The following is a 20,412-nucleotide window of genomic DNA, read 5'->3' on the forward strand; positions in this document are numbered from 1 at the left end:
GGCAGCGCTTCCTTCCCCACCCCAGCTCACCTTTCCTGCTCATCACGGTCTCTTCCTGTCTCCAGGGTTCCAGCCGTTTCACAGCTATCGTCCAACTGGAAGAGTCCGGAGAGCTGTGAGGGGAAGAGGGGACACTGTTCATAGCCAGCGGTGGTGGGGGTGGTGGGGGTGGTGGGGTCCCACCTGAGCCAGGCCCCCTGGATGACCCCAGGTCCTCCCTCCCTCCTCCCATCGTGACCAGTAGGCAGTGCATGGCCGAGGTGACAGGGATGCGGGGACCGGGAGGGCTGGGGTCAGGGGACGCCACCCTGAAGGGTCAGGCCAGGGCCTCATGGGGGGCTCATGAGAGGAGTGGGCGATGGAGGACAGGGCCAGGCTGGGATGGGGTCGAGGGTGAGTTACACTCAGCGCGCTGCTGTCCCTTTCCAGGGCTTCTGCGCCATCGCCGCCTTCCCGAGCTGCGGTCGGGGTGACCTCCGGGCTGCAGCCGCCTGGGAGACAAAAGGGCGGGCTGGGCGCTCCTGCTGATCGGGGGCCGCAGCGCCACCTGCCGGGAGCCCGGGGAGCTGCGGGCTCTGCGGCCGCCTTAGCCAGAGCAGCCCGGGACCTGGCAGCCGCTCTGACCCCGCCGCCCAGCAGCTGGGTGACCCCGGGAAGCCACTTGGCCTCTCTGGGCATCTTTCCTTGTCTCTCAAATGGGGACACTAAGATCTATTTCGCAGTGTCGGTGTGAGGATTAGCGCGAGCTCGGCCTATCTACCCTGGGCTCCTCATAATCACAGGGGTCATACACGGCTCTAAACCAAGACACAGACGCTGGGTGTGGGGCGCACGCCTGCAACCCCAGTGTTCAGGAGGCTGAGGCAGGAGGATCCTTAGGAGTTTGAGACCAGCCTGGGTTACACAGTGAGCTCAAGTCCAGCCTGAACCGCATAGCGACACCCTATCTCAGACAGACAAAAAATTTAAAAAAAAATTAAGAAAAAACAAACAGAAGGGAAACATACCTGGAAAAACCAAAGCAAACTCACGGGGACCTGGACAAATATTTAACTGGATTACAGCAAAATAAGAAAAAAAGAAAGAAAAAGAAAGAAAGAAAACAACAGGTATGTGGCCCACACGCGCGAGGACGCGGCCTGGGGCAGGTGTCCCCGAGGGCCCGGGTGCGCTTAGGAGTGTGGATAGCAAACACTGTCGGTGGGGAAGGCAGAAAAAGAGTGGGTTCAGCAGCGATCTTCTCCTCCGAGCTCACATCACCAGCGTCTTGCGTGGTTTAGGAGACCTGGTTTAGCATTTGATGTAGAAGTTCTAAGAATTCTAGGGTTTTATTTTGCTTGGATGAGTCGAATATCTTCAGAATAGAGGGTTTTTGTTTTTGTTTTTGTTTTTGTTTTTGGTAAATGACTGATTTGGAAGACAAGGTCGTGGCTTTTTCACTGCTGTCCAGTGGCTGGTGCAATGGATCTGCTGTAGTTTTTTTTTTTTTTTTTTTTTTTTTTTTGGTACTGGAACTTGAACTCAGGACCTCATGCTTGCCAGGCAGGTGCTGTGCCACTAGCTCCATCCCTGGGCCTCTGCTGTGGATGTTGCTAGTTCCTGGCAGATTTTACACTGGCAGGCTGTTTCCCTTTCAAATTAGATTTTCCTCTATTCTTTGTAACCAGTTGAGGACCATCTCACTGAATGAAATGAGTTGCATCATTTTCACTCAGAGACTTGGGCCCTGAAGCAGTGCACCCCCCTGGGTTCTCCTTCCCTTCCCTTGGCGCCAGGCAGCAGCTCATCCAGGGCTGGGGACTGTATGTAACAAGATGCAGGCACTGGCCCGGGAATTTCCTCTCCAAGAGAAGACTGTATGTTATGACTCCATTGCACAAAACGGGACAAAAGGGCTTGAACCCAAAGAGGCACAGCTGCTCATGCCCAGAGGAAGAAAGCTGGGTTGAAGCCTGGATCCATGAGACTTCAGAGTCCCAGCCCTTCTCCGGGCCTGGGCCTGTGCTGCTGACCTGGCCGTTCTGTGCACCACCTTGGGGACACTTTCGGCCTGGTCATCCCCGCAGCCAAGATTCAATCCCAGGGAGTGTCAGCACATTCTGGGGGCTTCCAGGATGGAGAGGATGCTTTCGTTTGGGTTCCAGAGCATCAGCTTGGCTGCTGAGGCTGGTTTACTACAGAGGGTGCCTACTTTATTTGCAAACTGTCTTAGATAAGAGGAGGAAGCAGGACATTCTTTGTTTAGTCTTTTCTTTTTTTTTCTTTTTGGTACCGGAGATCAAACTGAGGATCAAACTCACAACCTTGTGCTTGCCAGGCAGGAGTTTATGCTACTGAGCTAAACCCCCAGATCTCCCACTTTTTAAATTTTTTTTTTTTTTGAGACAGGGTCTTGCTGTACAGTTCAGGCTGGTCTTGAGCTTGCAATGATCCTTCTGCCTCAACCTCCTGAGCATTGAGATTACAGATGTGCACCACCATGCCTGGCTCTGTTGCTTTCAAAGGCTTCTGAGGCCACCTTTTATGACCCAGGGGATTGGCTGTGCTGCCCGGTGGCCAGGCTGCAGCCTTGATTTCTGCCAGGCCTGGGTCCTGGTCCTGTGTCCTACCTAGGGCGAAACCCCCATGATGCTGCCAGCCCCATGCTTCCCCATAGCCTCGCTCTAGCCTTTAGTAATAGATGGTCAGGCCATACAGGGAGGCCGTAAGTGGCTGAGATACACAGGGCCGTGCCACAGCATCCATCCAGGCCACCCTGTCCACCTCTCTCCTTGGGGAGGTAGTGCTGTGTCCCACTTTTCTGTTACTTCCTGGTTCCCCCCAAACCCTAGCTGACCCTGTCAGACCCTCTGGGTGCCCCACCCGCTTCTGTCTCCATGTTCATCCTGGGCTTCTGGTGTCCTTCTCACACTCGTCCTGTCCCTATAGGGCACTTGGCCAGAGCACAGAGTATCACACCCAACAACCCCCTTGGAGGGGAAGGTGGAGGAGGACGGTGTAGGCATAAACTGGGGTGGAAATATTTACATGTCACAGCTTTGTAAAGCGCTGGACAGATGTCACATGCGGGTGTCCCTGACATTCCTGATCTTAGAGACTTGGGCACCCCCCCCTCCATTTCCTGGACACCCCGAGCCTCACTCTAGGGGCTCATGGGTCTCCCCAGGGTGCTGGCTCCCACTTGCTCCCCAGTCCATGGCAGGCCGCTCCCAGTCCTCGGAGCCCTCACTGTTTGCATCATTTATGGTGACGTTTCCCTCAGATCCTGCTTGGGGCCCCCGGCTCAGGAGACTCAGTTGTGCTGAGATAAATTTGTGTGGAATTGACCGTCTGCGAGGATCTGTGAGCGGAAAGGGGAGGGGTGCCTCCGGTCTCTCTTCCTGTTTGGTAGGGCTGTGCTTTGAATCCAAACTGTGGGCTGCAGTCTGGCTCCGCTTCTTATCTAGATTTGGCATTCCTCTCGCAAGCTCGACGCACGGTGCTAGGGGTGAGGAGGGCTTGAGCAGTGTGCGTCTGAGGCGTTAGCTGAATGCCTCCCAACAAACTTTATGGTTCAGGCCAGGGAGATTCAGTTAAAATTTAAATTGTACATTTAAATTTTCCTTGGTCTTTTTAATTTTTTTTTGAGAGGGTCTTATTAGGTAGTTCAGGGTGGTCTTGAACTCACTTTGTAGCCCAGGTTGCCTCAAACTTGTGGTGGTCCTCCTGCCTCAGCTTCTCAAGTGCTGGGATAACAGGTATGCACCACCATTCCCAGCTTTTTTTGGTGCTAGGAATTGAATTCAGGATCTTATGCTTGCCAGGCAGGTTCTATGCCACTGAGCTCTATCCCTGGCAAGCTTTCATACGTTTAAAGTTGGGTCGTATTAAAATCACTAGGGCCAGGGATTTAGCTCAGAAGCATAAGCACCTGCTTTGCAAGCATGTGGTCGTGAGTTTGATCCCTGGTACCGATAATAAAAAAAAGAAAAGAAAAGAAAAAAGTTAAAATCATTTGCACCTCAAAAGTTTCTTTCAAGGGAATGAAAAGATAGGCCAAACAGTGCAAGAAAATCCTCACAAAGCATTTGCCTGATAAAGAATACACACCTAGGAGATACTTTTTTTAAAAAAATACTTTCAAAACTTAATAATAAGGGAACAATGAATAAAAGATTTGAATGGTCACTTCATCGGAGAAGACACACAGATGGGAGAGAAGCCCGTGCTTATGAAGGAAAAGCAAATGAAGATCTGGATGGCCGTCACTGTCCTCTAACCAGAAGGCTGACAATTAAAAGGACCAGCAAGGCCAAATTCTGCCCTCACACACTGCGGTGGGAATAAGATGGCCTAGCCATTTTGGAAAATACCATCTCGTAAAAGGTCAAGACACATGCCTGTTGTGTGTCCTGACCGTTCCACTCCTAGGCATTTACCCATGAAGATGAAAACACACATCCATACAAAGATTGCACTTAAATGTTCTCAGCTCTCTTATACAAAATAAGCAAAAATGGAAGCAAAGTAACTACTCATAACAAGCAGATGGATGGAGGCTGGGGATTTAGCTCAGCGGCATAAGCACCTGCCTTGCAAGCGCATGGTTGTGAGTTCAATACCAGATACCAATTAAAAAAAAAAAAACAAAACAAAACGAAACAAAAAAAAAAAAAAAACCAAGCAGATGGATGAAGAAGTTGGGGTGTAACCAAGTGGCAGGATGCTACTTGGTGATGGAAAGGAATGTACTTTTGTCATACAAGGCGACCTAGATGAATCTCAGCATGGTTACCCTGAGTGATAGAACCAAGATTCAGAAATAGATATGCATACAGTGATACTCCGCAGAATTCTAGAGAACGGAAGCTAATTTACGGAGACAGGAAGTGGCTCTGTGGGTAGGAGAGGGAGGGGTAGGAGAGTGGCTGGGTGAATGGCAGGAGAGGACTGCTGGGGTGACAGACTGGCCAGCTCTGGGCTGTGGTGGTATTTGCACACTTGTGTGCAGGTATTAAAGGAGCTGGAGGACGTGTGAGGACCTGGGTTTGATCCCCAGACTGCTCCCCCCACCACGCACACGCACCTGTTATGAAAACAGACACTTAAATATATGTATCTTATTTTAAATATATGCATCTTATTTTGTCTTTCTACTTCAATAAAGCTGTTTAAAAAGTGGTAATGTAGCCAGGGATATGCTCCGTGGCACAGTGCCTGCCTGGCAAGTGTGAGGTCCTGATAACCCTCCACTCCAAACTGTAATATAAGTTCCCTGTCTAGAAAATTTAATAAGCCCCAAATCCATGTCCTAGCTCCGTTAATGCCGTGGTTCTGGAGTGGGACCTGGGTCTCCGTCTGTAGGGAGCCCTTCCAGTCATTCCCGTCCCTAAGCCACACTTACAGAAACACGGTTACGGGGAGGAAGGGATTCTAGGACAATTTTGTGACCAAATGTCAGTCCTGGGGGAAAACAAGTGACTTTCTCTGCTGGAGATGCTGTTTCTCTGTGACCATCGCCGATTTCGCACACTACCTGTTTTTCTTTTTCACAGTGTTAATAGTGAGAATCAGAAGTCAGTCAGTCTCTCCCATTCTTCCTTGACAGATGAAAATCAACCAGACAGTCTCACTACTCTGACCTGGAAGAGGCCTACAGTTTAAATCAAAAACTTTCACCTCTTGGTTACTGCGACAGAAAACTGGTGCTGCTGTTTCCCAGTCATGCTTCTTAGCTTTCCTTCTGTCAGTTTGAAAGAGGCGGAAAACCCAGAGTCGCCCCCATCTCCACCAAACCCACTGTCACATCCTCTGGACCAGCTGATAGCAGAAGAGATACAGAGAAAGTGTTTCCCAAGGCAAAATTTCTCTTTTCAACATTGTACACTGTTTCTTACCAACGCACAAATCATTGACCACATAAATAACAGCAGACAGGCTCTCACGTGAGACTGGCATTCCCTACCCTGGTGACACTGCCTGCAGGGAACTTGGCATGAATTTTCCCACCAAATATCCCTGCTGCTATGAGGATTGATAAAAACAAAAACAAAAACACACCCAAAAGAACAAAAAATTAAATGTAAAAGGCAAAATCTTATACAGGGTGATTTTCAGTTATTAAAAGTGAAGTACATTAATGGAAATGGTGGAGAAAAAGCCACATTAAAAAATCTTTTTTTCCATCAAAGCATGGAAAAAACTGGGAAAACTGTCAGAAACAATTTTTTTTCCTCCTCAAAAACTGGAAATTAAAGGCATACAGCAATCTGGACAGCATTTATTTACTGTCAGGATGAGCAGTGAGTTTTGTGGAACCCTAACTTGTTCCTGCCTTCCCTGCCTTTTGGGGGGCAGCCTTGGGAGCTAGCGGTCTATGACGGTGGTGAGACCAGCCAGAAAGAACAAATTCAAAGCGCAGCAAAGATATAACTGCATGGTATTGGAGGAAAGCCTGGTTGCTAATCTTCACAGCCTTGGATGAGGTGACTTTTTGGGATACTCAAAACACAGGAAACCAAAAGGAAAAATAGACAAATTAAACTTTGTCACAATCAAAAACTTTCGAGCTTCAAAGGACAGTATCAAAAAAATAAAAACAAAAGCACCCAATGGGGAAAAATACTTGCAAATTATATTTGACAAAGAGTTGTACTATTTAGAATATATCAATAACCCTTGCAAGTCAATCATAAAAGACATATTAATTTATGTAAGTGGACCAACACCTGTGACAATTGTAATTATTATGTCCTACAAACATGTACTAATAAAAATTTTTTTAAATGCAAAGGACACAGACGTTTTCCTGGCTGTGAAAAGACACTCGACAGGGCTGGTCCTGAGGGAACTGTGAGCCAGTGCTGCTGGGGGTGCTGCTTCATGCTGCCGAGGGGGTGCTAAATAATATTAGTGACAGACACTAACGGGTCTTAGCGAGGATGTAGACAGGTTGGGACCTGCATGCACCGCTGACGTGAATTTCAGACGGTGGCACTGCTTTGGAAAACAGTGTACAGAGATCTTCAGAACATGCACCAGAGTCACCGTGGGGTCCAGCCACGCTACGGAATACCCAGGACAATTAGGAATGGAGATTACCACAAAAAACTGTATGCAAATATCCATAGCATCTTTAGTTACAATGACCAAAAAATGCTCACAATCCATCAATGAATAAATACAGGCACTTTAACCTGAACACACCCTCTAGGGCTCCTGTGTTGGAAATCTGATGGCCAGTGCGGGAGGCCTGGCCCACGGGGCCACCGCACTCACATGTAAACTCATGGCCCTGTAACTGTGGCATCACAAGGGTGGGCTCCCGATCAGAGCACGAGTCCGGTGCCTTCTTGCTGGCCCTCACACATGCACCATGCTCTCCCTTGGCCTCTGTCCTCCTTCCCCTCCTCCCTCTGTTTTCTCTCCCATGGGACGATACAGAGAGGACCCTCAGGAGACGTAGCCCCTGACCTTGGGCTTCCCAGGGCTGGAGCTATGAGCCACTATATTTCTCTGCTTTATAAGCCACCCAGCCTGTGGCGTTTTGCTCTAGCAGCAGGACCTAGATAGACTCAGACAATGACCCATCTGTACACTGAGGACTAATTTATCCATCGCCTCCTGACACCTGCAGAACATGGGTGAAATTCAAAAAATGATGCTCAGTGAAAGCATCTGATAGAAAGAATGTTTTCCCATATTCCATTGACATAAAATGTCTATAGAGTAAGGAAACTCAGCAGCGGCCAAAAGCAGAACAGTGGCCGCTAGAGAGGGGAGGGGAAGACCGCATTACTGCTAAGCCATGCAGGACTTTTTAGTCGGGGGAGAGCACATAATTGTTCCAGAGTTAGATCAGAGTCAGACTGGTGATGGTCACAGCTTTGTGACTAGGTGGAAACCCGTTGAGCTGTGTGCTGCAAGAGAGTGAATGTTGTATATCAGCTTATGGAAAGGAAATTCTGGGCATTTGTATCTCAAGTTAACATCTTCTGGGACGGCACTGGATTTCTGATTAAGAAGCTGCCCTTAGCCGGGCATGGTGGCTCACGCCTGTAATCCCAGCACTCCGGAGGCTGAGGTGGGAGGATCATTGCAAGTTCGAGACCAGCCTGGGCTACAAAGTGAGCTCAAGGCCAGCCTGAACTGCATATTGAGACCCCATCTCAAAAAAGACAAAAAAAAAAAAAAAAAAAAAGAAGCTGCCCTTAGCAATTAGTGTGTAAGGAATACAACTGGAAAGGTATACACCAACACAACCACACACACACACACAACACACACTCCATTTAAGACAGGCACAGATGTTTCCAGGGACTGTGAAAATGTGGACACAGTCATTTTCCCCAGCAAACCCTTCTCCAATGCACTGATGGACACACCCATCATGAAACCAGAACTAGGTAACCTTTCAGACTGAAGTCACCTACCTTTAACATTGTTTCGCTGTTCCACCAACAATCTACTTATTTCTGAAAACCAACAGTCTTTGATTTCTTTGGATGGCGCCTGCAATTACAGATCAAAAAATACTACTATGAGAATCGCATCACCCTGAGTATTAGCTGCCAGGGCTTTTCTTCTCTGGGTGACCTTCAGAGGAATGAGACAGAATTTCCTCGCCAAATGACAGGAAGGCAGCAGGGGACGAGGAGGGGACATCTGGGGGAGAGCGTGAGCCTCACCTGCAGGACATATTTCTCAAGTCCATTTTGGCTGGAGATTTCAAACTTCTTACTGCTCCCCCTTCCAAGCTGGTGAACCGAAAGTGTCGCCAGCTATGGGAAAGAAAGCGGAGAAAAACGCTCTGCGCCACCATTTTGGATGCTAGAATTTCTGCTGCCCTGATGGCTTCTGTCATCTTCTGCCAAGTGTCTTGCTTTCCTCTCTTAACAGCCCGAGGTGGCAGAAAACACAGCGTGACACAGCATTCCATGTGCTGCGTGTTTTGCAGGACTACACTTCCCTGCAGCCCAGTCATGAAGCTAAGAAACCGTCTCTTTTAACACCTGTTGTGCAAATCTCTAACAGTAAATGAGTGTCAATTATTGAGAAACATAAGCATACACAACTACAACTAAATCATTAGTCTTAATCACGAGTGTGTGTGTGTGCGTGTGTATGTGTGCGTGCGTGCGTGTGTACGCACGCGCAGGTATGTGTGTGTGTGTGTGTGTGTGTGTGTGTGTGTGTGTGTGTGTGTATGTTTGAGACAGCTTGCGGCTATGGAACATTTCCTACTCAGGCAAGAGACAGGTGGGGACCTGGGTTTGCGGAGGCCTAGGGAAGGGTCAGGATGCTGCCTATACCCACACACGATGACATGCGTTTGAATAAAACATTTAAAGAGCAAAATAAAAGACATGATAAGACCAGGGAAATGGATCTTTTGCAAACAGGAAGGGGATGGGGAGCGGGAGGGGGGAAGGGGAAGGAAAATGATGAGAGGTGCCGTGTGCACCAAGATGACGCCATCATTATGTCCGGCAAACATGGATGATTGACAATTTGAAAAGTTTAAATATAGGTGCTAAAAAAAGGTTAGAAAAGAGACAAGGAAGTGTCACTTAGGTCAGGGGGTGTGCAACTGAGAAGGGTAGGTCTAAGATGAAATCCAGCTTGGGCCTAACCACCAAACTCTATCCCCTCTGCCTGCAGGAAAGAGAGTCTCTAATTAGTTTGTCTAGATACCCTAATGTACGGTCACCAACGGGGCCCTGTGCGGGGCCTGGCTGCGGGCCTGAGTCTGGGTCACCCCAGCCTGGGCGCGTATTCTAGCTCTGTTGCGAAGTACTTGGCAGGTCACCTTCACTGAAATTTTGCAAATCGAAGATCTTGCAAAATAAAAATAACTATCTGCAAACTGTCGGCTGTCTTCAACTCCCAATGCTCCTGCCTCAGCCTCCGGAGTGCGGGTAGGGGGCGGTTACAGCTTTGCCCACCTTCATCACTACCTCCTGCCCAGAGGGTCGCGCACCGCAGCCCCTCACCTTCAGACACTTCTTAAAGCTGTAGCGAGGCGATGACCCTTCGTCGCCGGGCTCCCCGCGGATCTTGCAGAACACGATGCCCCGCTGGAACAGATAGATCTGCCTCTGGCTGGGCTTAAATCTCACCAAGTCCTTCACTTTGTGCCGCTCCCTGCTAACCGTCCACACGCCGAACGGGCCGTCCCTCAGCAGTGCGCCCAGCTTTTCGATGTCGTCCTTTTGGAAACACGGATCCATAAGAAAAAAGCTGGAAAGGCCCTGCTGGAGGAAGAGCCGAGCGGTCTGTCTGCAAACTGGGAAGCAGGCTTACTCGAGATTGTTCCACCAGCGCCACTTGGGCCACTCTGTCACTACATCAACACGGAGCGACCTCACTGATGACCGTGGTGCCATCGGGAAAGGAATCAGTTCGGGTCTGTGAGGGGTGCTAGGGCTGTACCCCAGCATGCTGGAGGCTGAGGCAGGAGGACTGGAGGCTGGAAGCCTGCCTTGGAAATTTCAATTTAGTGAGATTCCATCTCAGAGAAGCAAAACAGAATAAAACCAAAAAGAAGGCAAAGTGTTGGTACTCAGTATTTTTGCCTTTCTTTCTCCTTTTTAATTTTTGTGTGCTGCTTAGTTAGCAGAATTCTGTTCCCTCTTTTTTTTTTTTTGCAGTTGATCCCAGTCTATTTTATTTCATTTATTTTTTGATGGAAACAATGCCCTTTGATTATATGTATTTTATTTTTCCCAGCTAGTTTTTATCAGTACATTTTAGATATATAGAATCACATTCACTGTAGAGGACTGGTACCTGTACATGATAAAACTTGATTGTTTTCCTTCCTATTCCCCTGCCCTCCTTTTAGATCCTCCTTCCCTCCTTACTTACAAACCCTTTGTTTCCAGTTTTTCTTTCTTTCTCATTTTTGTACTTTTCTCTTCTTTCCTTTCCCACTCCCCCATCTTTGTTCTCCTCCCCATTTAAACATTTTCTTGCTATTTCACAAGACCTATTACACATTTTGGTTCTAATTTACATTTTTGGTTTCTACAGACAGTCACTTTTTTTTTGACAAGGCCTTGCTATGCAGTTCAGGCTGGCCTTGAGCTCACTTTGTAGCCCAGGCTGCTTTCAAACTTGTAGTAATCCTCCTGCCTCAGCCTCGTGAGCACTGGGATTACAGGTGTGAGCCACCATGCCCAGCTCAGACAGTCTATTTTAAAAAGCAAGGAATGAACTTTTAAAATTATGTTCAAGGGAGACAATTTTGGCTGCAATATAGACCAATGATAATCCATATTTCATCTGTATCCTAACATTGGCTTCAGGTACCTGAGAACTCGAGATTTGAAAGAGACAAGAGAGGTACAGCTAGTTTTTTATGGTGAGTGCAGAGTGAGAAAATAATCCCAAACAATGCCTTAAAAAAAAATCTTGTTGGTTCCAAACACGTATCAGCGTATCTCTGCCTGCACCAACCAGCCTGACCTCCAAGTGGGCTACAGCTGGGAGAGAGAGAGAGAGAGAGAGAGAGAGAGAGAGAGAGAGAGAGAGAGAGACAGAGAGAGAGAGAGAGAGAGAGAGAGAGAGACAGAGACAGAGAGACAGAGACAGAGACAGAGACAGAGAGAGACACGAGAGAGAGCCGGCTGGTTCCCTGCACGCTCCCGGGGCTGCAGTAGTGATGTGGCCTGGAGCACAGACTGTTATCTGATTCTCCTGACAAAAAAATTCCCTTAAAGCAAAGCAGATGGCCAAACATTTGCCTTCACATCACCCAGAGGAGAAAAAGCTATATGATTCTGAGAGTAAAATACCAGAAATTTGTACACGGTTTGTAACTGGTTATTTTGTGGCTTATTATCTAGATGTAGAACAAACTCACTGTCTTTGAGAAAGCGCTGAGTGTAGGTCTGAAATTCTGAAACGCAAACACCAGGAGTGTTTACCCCAGTGATCTCTGCAGTGCTTGGTGTCTACTTTCTGGGTTAATTTTCTCTTTTTGCTTTGTAAAATTCACCTGTGAAATCGAATGCACAGCTCCCAGTTTGGAGCTTTCTGCCCCTCAAGTGCAGGATTTCCTCTCTGTGGCTGGTGCTTAGTCTGATCCTGCTCCAAGGCAGAGGGCTGGGCGGCTCGGGAGCACCCTGAGGGTCTCACTCTGTCTGCCCTACAGGGATCCACTCCCACATCATCACCTCAGGCCTGGGCCATCACTTTCACATGGATTTATTTATGCTTCTGAGTCTGCCTTGCTATGTAGCCCAGGCTGGCCTCAAACTTGCAGAGATCCTCCTGTCTCAGCTTCCCCAGTGCTGGAATTACAGGCACGGGGCCACGCACACCCACTCGCCCATGGAGAGCATGGTGATGGCTGTAAGAAGGAATAGGAGTGACTGTCCCCGAGGACTGAGCGCCAGCACCCTCACTTCGTTCTTCAACAGGTGGATGAGGACATTCTAGGTAAGGCTGCTTGTAGGAACCACCTAGCAGTGGACATGTCCATTCCTAACGTGGCTTGCAGGGCAGTTCTAAGAACCCAGAGTGATGGGGCTGGAATGCAGGGGCAGACCCAGGGCCAGGTGCACCCCAGTCAGGGTGAGGGAGGTCCGTTAGATGTCGCCTTTCCAGGCTTCATCACCTCAGGGTGTCCAGCTGGCCCAGCCACAGGCAGAGCTGCTCACGCCCCAGCCAAGAGTGCAACCCAGAGAGGAGCCAGGCACTGACCAGGCCCTGAGTAAAAGCGACACTTCAGTGGCCACCGAAGACAGTAACCATGAGGCAGCCACTGGCAGGAGTGCGATGCTTTCTGAGCGGCAGGTTGTGAGTAAATGAGGAGTGGGGAGAGCTCTGAGAAGGGGTCCCCAGGAAAGGATGAGGAAGAGGAGAAGGCCCGGGGGAGGGAGGAGCCCGAGCACGGGGTAAGAGGAGGGCACGGCAGGCGTAAGGGCGAGTCTGGCACCCAGGGGTGGGGTACACAGGCAGGAGCCCTGAATCCCTGCCCAGGCCATAGTCCCAGAGCCACACAGATTTTACTGTGAGCAAGACCGGCAGCCCCTGAAGCCAGGAAGGGGTCCACAGAGGGAGCACAGCCCAACTGACGCCTTCTTGTTGGCCACCCAGCCTCAAAACTGCCAGAGAATGAATTTGTCTTCATTTATTTACTTTTTTTTTTGAGACAGGGTCTTACTATGCAGTTTAGCTGGCCTTGAACTCCCAGCAAGCCTCCTGCCTCAGCCTCCTAGTGCTGGGATTACAGGTGTGCACCGCCAGCACCTGGCTTTTGCATTGTTTGAAGTTACAGCAGCCCTAGAAAATGTGTACACTGCCAACCATTTTCCACGGGAGAACAAAGCGTGGCTCTGCCTCATGCACTGAAGAAACCCAGTGGGATGGAGTGACAAGGCTCACAGTCTCTGCCCTGGGGCAAAGGTGATGGCCAGATAAACCAGAAAGTACTCTGTCTCAGGCACCAGGATTTCTCAGGCAAGCACTTTGAAATGAGACTGTGGCTACAGTGTCAGAGGCCACAAAGAGACCTCCTCGGGTGCCTGAGCTTTCGTTCCTGGCAGTAACAGTGAATGTGATACAGTCTTTCTTGCCCAAAGAAGCAGGATCCACCTGGACAGATGAATCGACAGACAGATTGCGGCAGAAATGAAATTTGGAAGCTGTGGGCGCCAGTGACCCCCCCAGCCAGAGATGAAAGGGCAGACAGGGCCTTGGGCAGCTCAGCAGGGTCAGGCAGCATCTGCCAGGCACCTGCTGTGCCAGGTGCCTTCCCTGTGACTGGGTCCTCATCCCTGCCTGACAGCACCCTCCGGGGTAGGCATGGTGAGGGTGGGAAGATTGCAGGCAATCCACGGGATCACAAAGGTTGTTAACCTGTGTGTGGCACGGTTACACACGGGAGGGAAGGGGGAACTGAAATAGACACAAACAGCTGGTTTCGGACACAAAGAGCTTGTAGCCCTGATGGATTCACTGCTGAATTCTAAAGAAGACCTAATGCCACCATGTCCCGGACTCTAATGAAACTGAAAGGGAAGCAATACTCCGAAATCCATTCCTGGAAGCAAGAAATACCTTGACAGCAAAACCAAAGAAGGACCCAACCAAGAAAGAGAACTACAGGCCCATCTCTCTAATAAACATCAATGCAAAAATCCTCTGTGAGATGCTGGCAAACAAAATGGAGCAAACCATCAAGGAGATTGTACATCATGACCAAGCAGGATTCATCCCAGGATGCAGGGATGGTTCAACATATGCAAATCAATAAATGTCATGTAGTATATTAACAGAGCCAAGGACAAAGACTATACAATTATCTCAATAGATGCAGGAAAAGCATTTGACACAGTCCAACACCCATTCATGATAACAACCCTGTAGGCAATTGGAGTAGATGACCTTTATTGCAATCTGCTAAAAGCCATCTGTGACCAACCAATAGCCAGCATCATACTAAATAGATGAAAACTAAAAACTATCTCTCTGAAATTAGGAACAAGACAAGGATGTCCACTGTCTCCACTCTTATTCAACACAGTCCTGGAAACTTTACCCAGAGCAAATTAGTCAACAGAAAGAACTAAAAGGCATAAAGATAGGAAAGGAAGAAGTTAAACTATTGTTTTTTGCAGGTAACATGATACTCTACTTAGAAGACTCCAAAAACTCCATCAAAGGACAACTAGATTTAATAATCTAGTACGTGAATAACAAACTCACTGAGAGAAAAATCAGGGAAACAACACCTTTCACAATAGCATCCAAAAAATAAAATACTTAGGAATCAATCTAACAAAGGATGTGAAAGACCTCTACATTAAAAAATATAGTACTCTGAAAAGGGAGATTGAAGAGAATATTAGAAAATGGAGAGATATCCCATGCTCTTGGGTAGGAAGAACCAATATAATGTAAATGGCCATATTTTCAAAACTGTTGTACAGATTCAGTGCAATCCCAATCAAAATTCCAATAGCATGTCTCACAGAATTAAAGAAAACAGTCCTAAAATTCATCTGGAATCAGAAGAGACCTAGAATAGCAAAGGCAGTCCTGGGCAACAAAGACAGGGGGCACTGCAATCCCTGACTTGAAATTATACTATAAAGCTAAATACAATGGTGAAAAAAAGCATGGTACTGGCAAAAGAAAACGAAACAAAACAAAACCAGACCCAAAGATCCATGGAACAGATTAGAAGATGCAGAAACAGCTGCAGACACACTAGGCCACCTTATCTTTGACAAAGGTGCTAAATACATTCATTGGAAGAGAGACAGCCTCTTCAATAAATGGTGCTGGAAAAACTGGTTGTACACATGCCAAAGATTAAAACTGGACCCGTATCTTTCACCGTGCAATAAACTAAATTCAGAATGCATCAATGATCTGAATATTAAAACAGAAACATCAACTCTGCTGGAAGATAGAGTAGGCTTGTGGAAGACTCCAAATTTGTAGTGACTTGTTATGACAGTGACAGGAACAAACACAGCTGAGTCAAAATCTGTAGGATGTCAAAGTGAAAAATAGCTGTCATCCAGTATTAACCATGGTCCCCACCCCAGAAAGATCAGACACTTAGGAGAAAAATTTGCTAGGAATGCCTGGGACCTGGCTGCTCGCCTCAGTCACTCACGGGCTTTCCCTGGCTCCCCGATTACATCTCTTGTGGGCTCTGTGATGTAAAATGAGTCTAGAGACTCTTAGGACGCATTTTCAGACTACTTTCCATGTTAGGCTGGGGCTGTAGCTGAGTGTAGAGGAGCCCATGGGTCTGATTTCCTGCATCACACACACACACACACACACACACACACACACACACACACACACACAGCGAAACAAAAGACTTGCACAGAGAAACCCTAAGGCAAGACGGAGATCTTTTAACGTTTTCATAGTAGCCCTGTAACAGGAGTGAATGAAACAGCAGTTAGGATTCTGTGGACACTATCGGGTGTCCTTTTACTGTCAGGGGTCCCCTGCCCCGTCAAGAGCATGTGATCAGGTGGGCACTGGCTCAGGGGCACATGGGCCTTGCCACACTGACCGCTGCATAGGCTGAACCCTAAAGAATCAGTCTCCTGTAGGGGTGAGAACCTCTGGACAGATGGGTGTCCTGATGTCCTGCTGGGCCCTCCTGGCTGTGGAAGCTCCTATTCCTTCCCTGCATGCTCTCTTCTGTCTGCAGTTTCATTTCTCATCACCCCAGGACACGACCTTGGCACCCCGGGGTCGTATCTGGGGCTCATCCAGGAGTCCACGAGGTGGTCGTGGCTTTCACTTGGTGGCTTTCTGCTCCAAGCTACTGACGCTCGTCAACCATTTAAAAGTGATGACTCGTTCACCTGTCTCAAAGACTCAGGGAACAGGTTTCAGGGGTGCAGGCTGAGCTGATTGCCCACTCTCTCGCAGTTTTCCTTTCCTGATGAGCTGAGCCGAGAGGTAAGAGAGGCCCTATGTTCTGTTGTGTCATTTTAATTGTCTGGTTGCTGTCTTGTGACAGGTGAAAGCCATCAGGGCATCCACTGCCTCAAAGGCTGCCAGAAGAGGATCATTCAGTCCGGGATGTGGGCTCCACTGGGCTCAAGACGACCCCCATGCGTCTTCCAGGTTTACATTTTATGTTGATATACAACAGGCTGACATACCTTTGTTACACAACCCTTTCCTGCATTCTAGGTGTTTCAGTACCAGGGAAGGAGCTCACCGCCTCGCTCCTGCCAGGCAGGTGCTTATGCTGCTGAGCTAAATCCCCGGCCCTCCTAAATGTTCTCCGATGGCTGCTTCTATGTTTTGGGGGTGGGGGTGAGGTGGTTGGGTGGGGGCGTCTTGCCTATAATCCTGTGTCTCCCCTCTGAGTTTACCTCCTCCCTCCATTCCTGCCGCTAACTGCTTTCCTGTCCTCTTGGAGGACCCAGGAACTGGGGCTTTTAGGCAAAGGCCACCGTGCTTTTTATCTGAGCTTCTGTAAGCGCCTCAGAAAGCTGGATGCTGGATGAGAACAGCAGCTCCTAAACAATACATAAAGTGCTGGAGGTTTAGCTCAGCAGCACAAGTGCCTGCCTGGCAAGTGTGAGGTTCTGAGTTCAATCCCCGGAACCAAAACGAACACACAATACATAAAGTAGCAGGGGTACCTGCAACAACCTTTGAGAAGTTTTTTTTTTTTTTTTTTGGTCTTTTTCGTTTTTTATCGGTACCAGGGATCAAACTCACGACCGTGCACTTGCAAGGCAGGCGCTTATGCCGCTGAGCTAAATCCCCAGCCCCCAAACCTTTGAGAAGTTAACAAGAGCCCATGGGGGCTCATCTTGGCTGATTGATAAATTTACTTTTGAATTACAATTTCAATGGATATTTTTCTCTAATTGGCATGCACAAAATATTACTTGTACATTGGGATAGTTCTGTCTCTGTCTCTGTCTCTGTCTTGAAGCAGAGTTCCACTAGTTCAGGCTGGCCTTGATCTCACTTTGTAGCCTAGGCTGGCTTCCAACTCACAGTGATCCTCCTGTCTCAGCCTCCTGAGTGCTGGGATCAGAGGTGTGCACCACCATACATGGCCATGGAGTAGTTCTTAAACTGCAGTTACGGGGTTAACTTCTCTTCTTCTGCTTTCTACTTGGGCTGAGATAAGGATGTTATTCAAGTTCTCTTTGATGCCTTTTGGTAAATAGCCCTACATTCATTCTGAGATCCCCTCAAAAAAAAAAAAAAAAGAAAAAGGCTACTAGGGGCATTTAAAAATCCAATCAGCTACTAAGCTTGTTACAAAACAAAACACCAATAAATAAGACAGAGAAAAAATATTTAACAGTTACAAATACAAAGATGTGTTTTTTTGGTATGAGAAAATTTTATGTCATAGGATTCTGCCTGACCAAGATGGAAAAAAGAAAAGATAGTAGCAAATCTCCACTTCGAGCTGGGGTTTGAGGCCACCTTGGGACCACCCCCAAATGCTAACACTATTATTCTTCCTGGTCTCACGGCTGCCCAGACCCTGCCCCACTTTAGCCCTGACTGCGCTTCCACACAGCAGAGTCTCATGGTCTTCAGTTTTACCCACAGAGACATTTCTGTCTTACTTGGGTGAAAAGAAAAAGGTCCAACCTCTGGTCACAAAGGAAGGGTTTCAGAGACACAGCACCAAGAGCTCGCTGCTCAGTGACCGACTCTACAGCCTCACCCCCTCTTGTTGGAGTTGGCATCACTAACAGCCAGGGCCTCTCAGGTGCCCACAACACACCGAGGCTGGAAAATGCTTCAACAAAAAAATCCAAAAGTGTCTTCTCTCCCTTCGATATTTTTCAGAATATCAAAAGCTCAGTCTTAGCTCCCATCACCGCTGTAAAAGGCATCCTCAAAACAGGCTCCTTTGCCCTGAGTGAAAAAATACTCCCTAAGACGAAACTACTAGGCCGTGAGCCAGGTCACATTCCTCCCTTCTCCTCCCCTCCCCTCTCTTCTTCTCCTCTCCTCTCTTTTTTGAAATGGGAATCTCACAAGGCCAGTTCAGGCTGGCCTTGAACTCACAGCAATCCTCCTGCCTCAGCCTCCAAAGTGCTGGGATTCCAGATGTGTGCCATCACGTCCAGCACAGTTCTACTTCTTAAGACTTCTTATTGCTTCTCTAACTTTATTGACACAGACCTATACTGGGGTCCCTCAGACTCTGTATCTATAGTGTCTCTTTCTAGTTCATATAAAATTACAGTCAAGAGATAAGAGGCCTCTATTAGCTGCACCCACCTGGGGTAAAGAAAATACACAAAGTGACAGATACTACTAATACCCCAGCTTCTCTTAGTCCTCTTTCTGATAGGAAAAGGAAATATTATAACCATTCAAAAGCATAGACAAGATCCATGTTAAGACTAAATAAGACCAATCCTCACACCAGGATTATCCTTTCTGTCTCCTAAGGAGAGAGGGGTACACTGCCGCGGGCACCCCCACCCTGAGCCCAGTTTGACCAGTCCACTTTCCCAGTGTCCAGATCCCTGATTCGAGCTCCCTCCCAAGCAGTGGCATCCCTCCCTCCAGAGCCATCTCCATGCCGGGTCCCACGAATCTCCTCGCTTGCTTTATTTCCGCTCACCCAGTCTGTTAAACTCTGGAGAGTCATGCAAACAAAACCACTGCAAAGACACCCCCCATTCAATTGCGGGCATCAGCTGAGCCCTTCCTGTCACCCCTATGTGACACAAAGCAACCACATCAGCGCTGTTTCCCCAATGGCGGTGAGGATTGCCTTGGGCGGGGTGGGGGGGTAATCACAAAAATGAATGAAACTCAGGCTAAGATTCTATCAGGCGATCAGAACAGCAGGCTCCAAAGCCCCAAATAGAGTTTGCTTTTTGGAGTCACAAAACCCAAAATAGAGTCCGGTGAGTCTCGACCCTCCAGGGATCATCAGCTGGAGTCCTCTGGCCACCAGGAACCTCCCCAGAGCACACTCAGACAGGCCACTGGCCTGAGGGCTCACAGGTCCTACAGGGACATTGCACACATGCTGCATAGATCAGACCCTGACACACATCCAGCATCCTGCCGGGCAGAGATTGTGCTGCTTACACACAGCCCGATCTGCTTTCGAAACCCTTAAAAACTCCTGGATGAAGGGCCTTCCTGGATATCTGCTCGGGCCCCCTGCTGGCTCATAGGAGCTCTGGTCCTTACCTCTGTGCCTTTCAGGAAGTCTGCCTGTGCCCCACCTCCTCCGTCTGCAGTGTCATCCTTTGTCTTTGTGACATATAACTGGGAGTTCCAGCAGCAGCATGGGTTAGAAAGTGAACTGCTCTGTCAGACTTTGCCCTCTATCCAAGTGGCAGCTCCTGGGTTTCTGGTTGGTTAGAGCGTGAGTCAGCCTGACCGAGAGGTCCCCAGGCCCCTGATCACCCCCAGGGGTGGAGCAGTGTTTTGGAAGATGACCGGGCAGACTAACAGTCTCTGCCCCATGTCCAGTACCGAGTCTAACTGTGGTGGTGTCCCCTATCTCTGTAATTCTGCGCCTGCCTTTGACATGAAACCTTCCCACAGTGACTAGGAAACGCACCGGACATCCGGATACTGCGGCGAGGTCCACGGCCAGTTCACAAGACTTGATCAGATCCTCTATAACAGCCAAAGCCTGGCTGAGTTCGGCTGAGCATGTGGAATCCTTGGTCTTCTTTGGCGCATCCTGTGGAAAGCAAATGCCTCGTTGGAAATAGAAAGAGTGTCCTCTGCCAAGCAAAGCCGGAAAACGGGAGAGAGCCAAGGAGCCCAGGCCCCGCTGGCACTGAGTGGAAGGTGGGTGTGTGGCCCCAGATGGTGGCCACAGTGCGTGGCCCCTGCAGTGACAAGCAAACTCAGGGGCACAGCGCTAAGGAAGAGTGAGGCTCGGAAACCCATGACACGACCTTCCTGCTGTACAGGGAAAACAGACAGATG

At 48.5% G+C, this 20,412-nt stretch overlaps 1 protein-coding gene across 6 annotated transcripts in view; it reads right to left on the reverse strand.

The window, feature by feature from the left end:
* The window catches only part of Mcf2l2 (MCF.2 cell line derived transforming sequence-like 2), a 196,929-nt gene that overhangs the window by 2,246 nt on the left and 174,271 nt on the right, over nt 1-20,412 (reverse strand). For 3 of the 6 annotated variants that reach the window (XM_063261109.1, XM_063261115.1, XM_063261113.1), the window contains 6 exons: nt 20,036-20,161; nt 9,972-10,232; nt 8,667-8,759; nt 8,412-8,490; nt 403-491; nt 31-113 (listed from right to left, as the gene is read on the reverse strand). In XM_063261109.1, the coding sequence (XP_063117179.1) occupies nt 31-113; nt 403-491; nt 8,412-8,490; nt 8,667-8,759; nt 9,972-10,232; nt 20,036-20,161 (731 nt within the window). The remainder of the gene's footprint in view (nt 1-30; nt 114-402; nt 492-8,411; nt 8,491-8,666; nt 8,760-9,971; nt 10,233-20,035; nt 20,162-20,412) is intronic. The other 3 variants (XM_063261110.1, XM_063261111.1, XM_063261112.1) reach the window with 3 other exon arrangements.

The sequence above is a fragment of the Cavia porcellus genome, unplaced genomic scaffold (assembly GCF_034190915.1).
Source record: "Cavia porcellus strain 051 isolate PalLab524CR breed Dunkin Hartley unplaced genomic scaffold, mCavPor4.1 scaffold_14, whole genome shotgun sequence".
In the NCBI taxonomy this organism is placed as follows: Eukaryota; Metazoa; Chordata; class Mammalia; order Rodentia; family Caviidae; genus Cavia; species Cavia porcellus.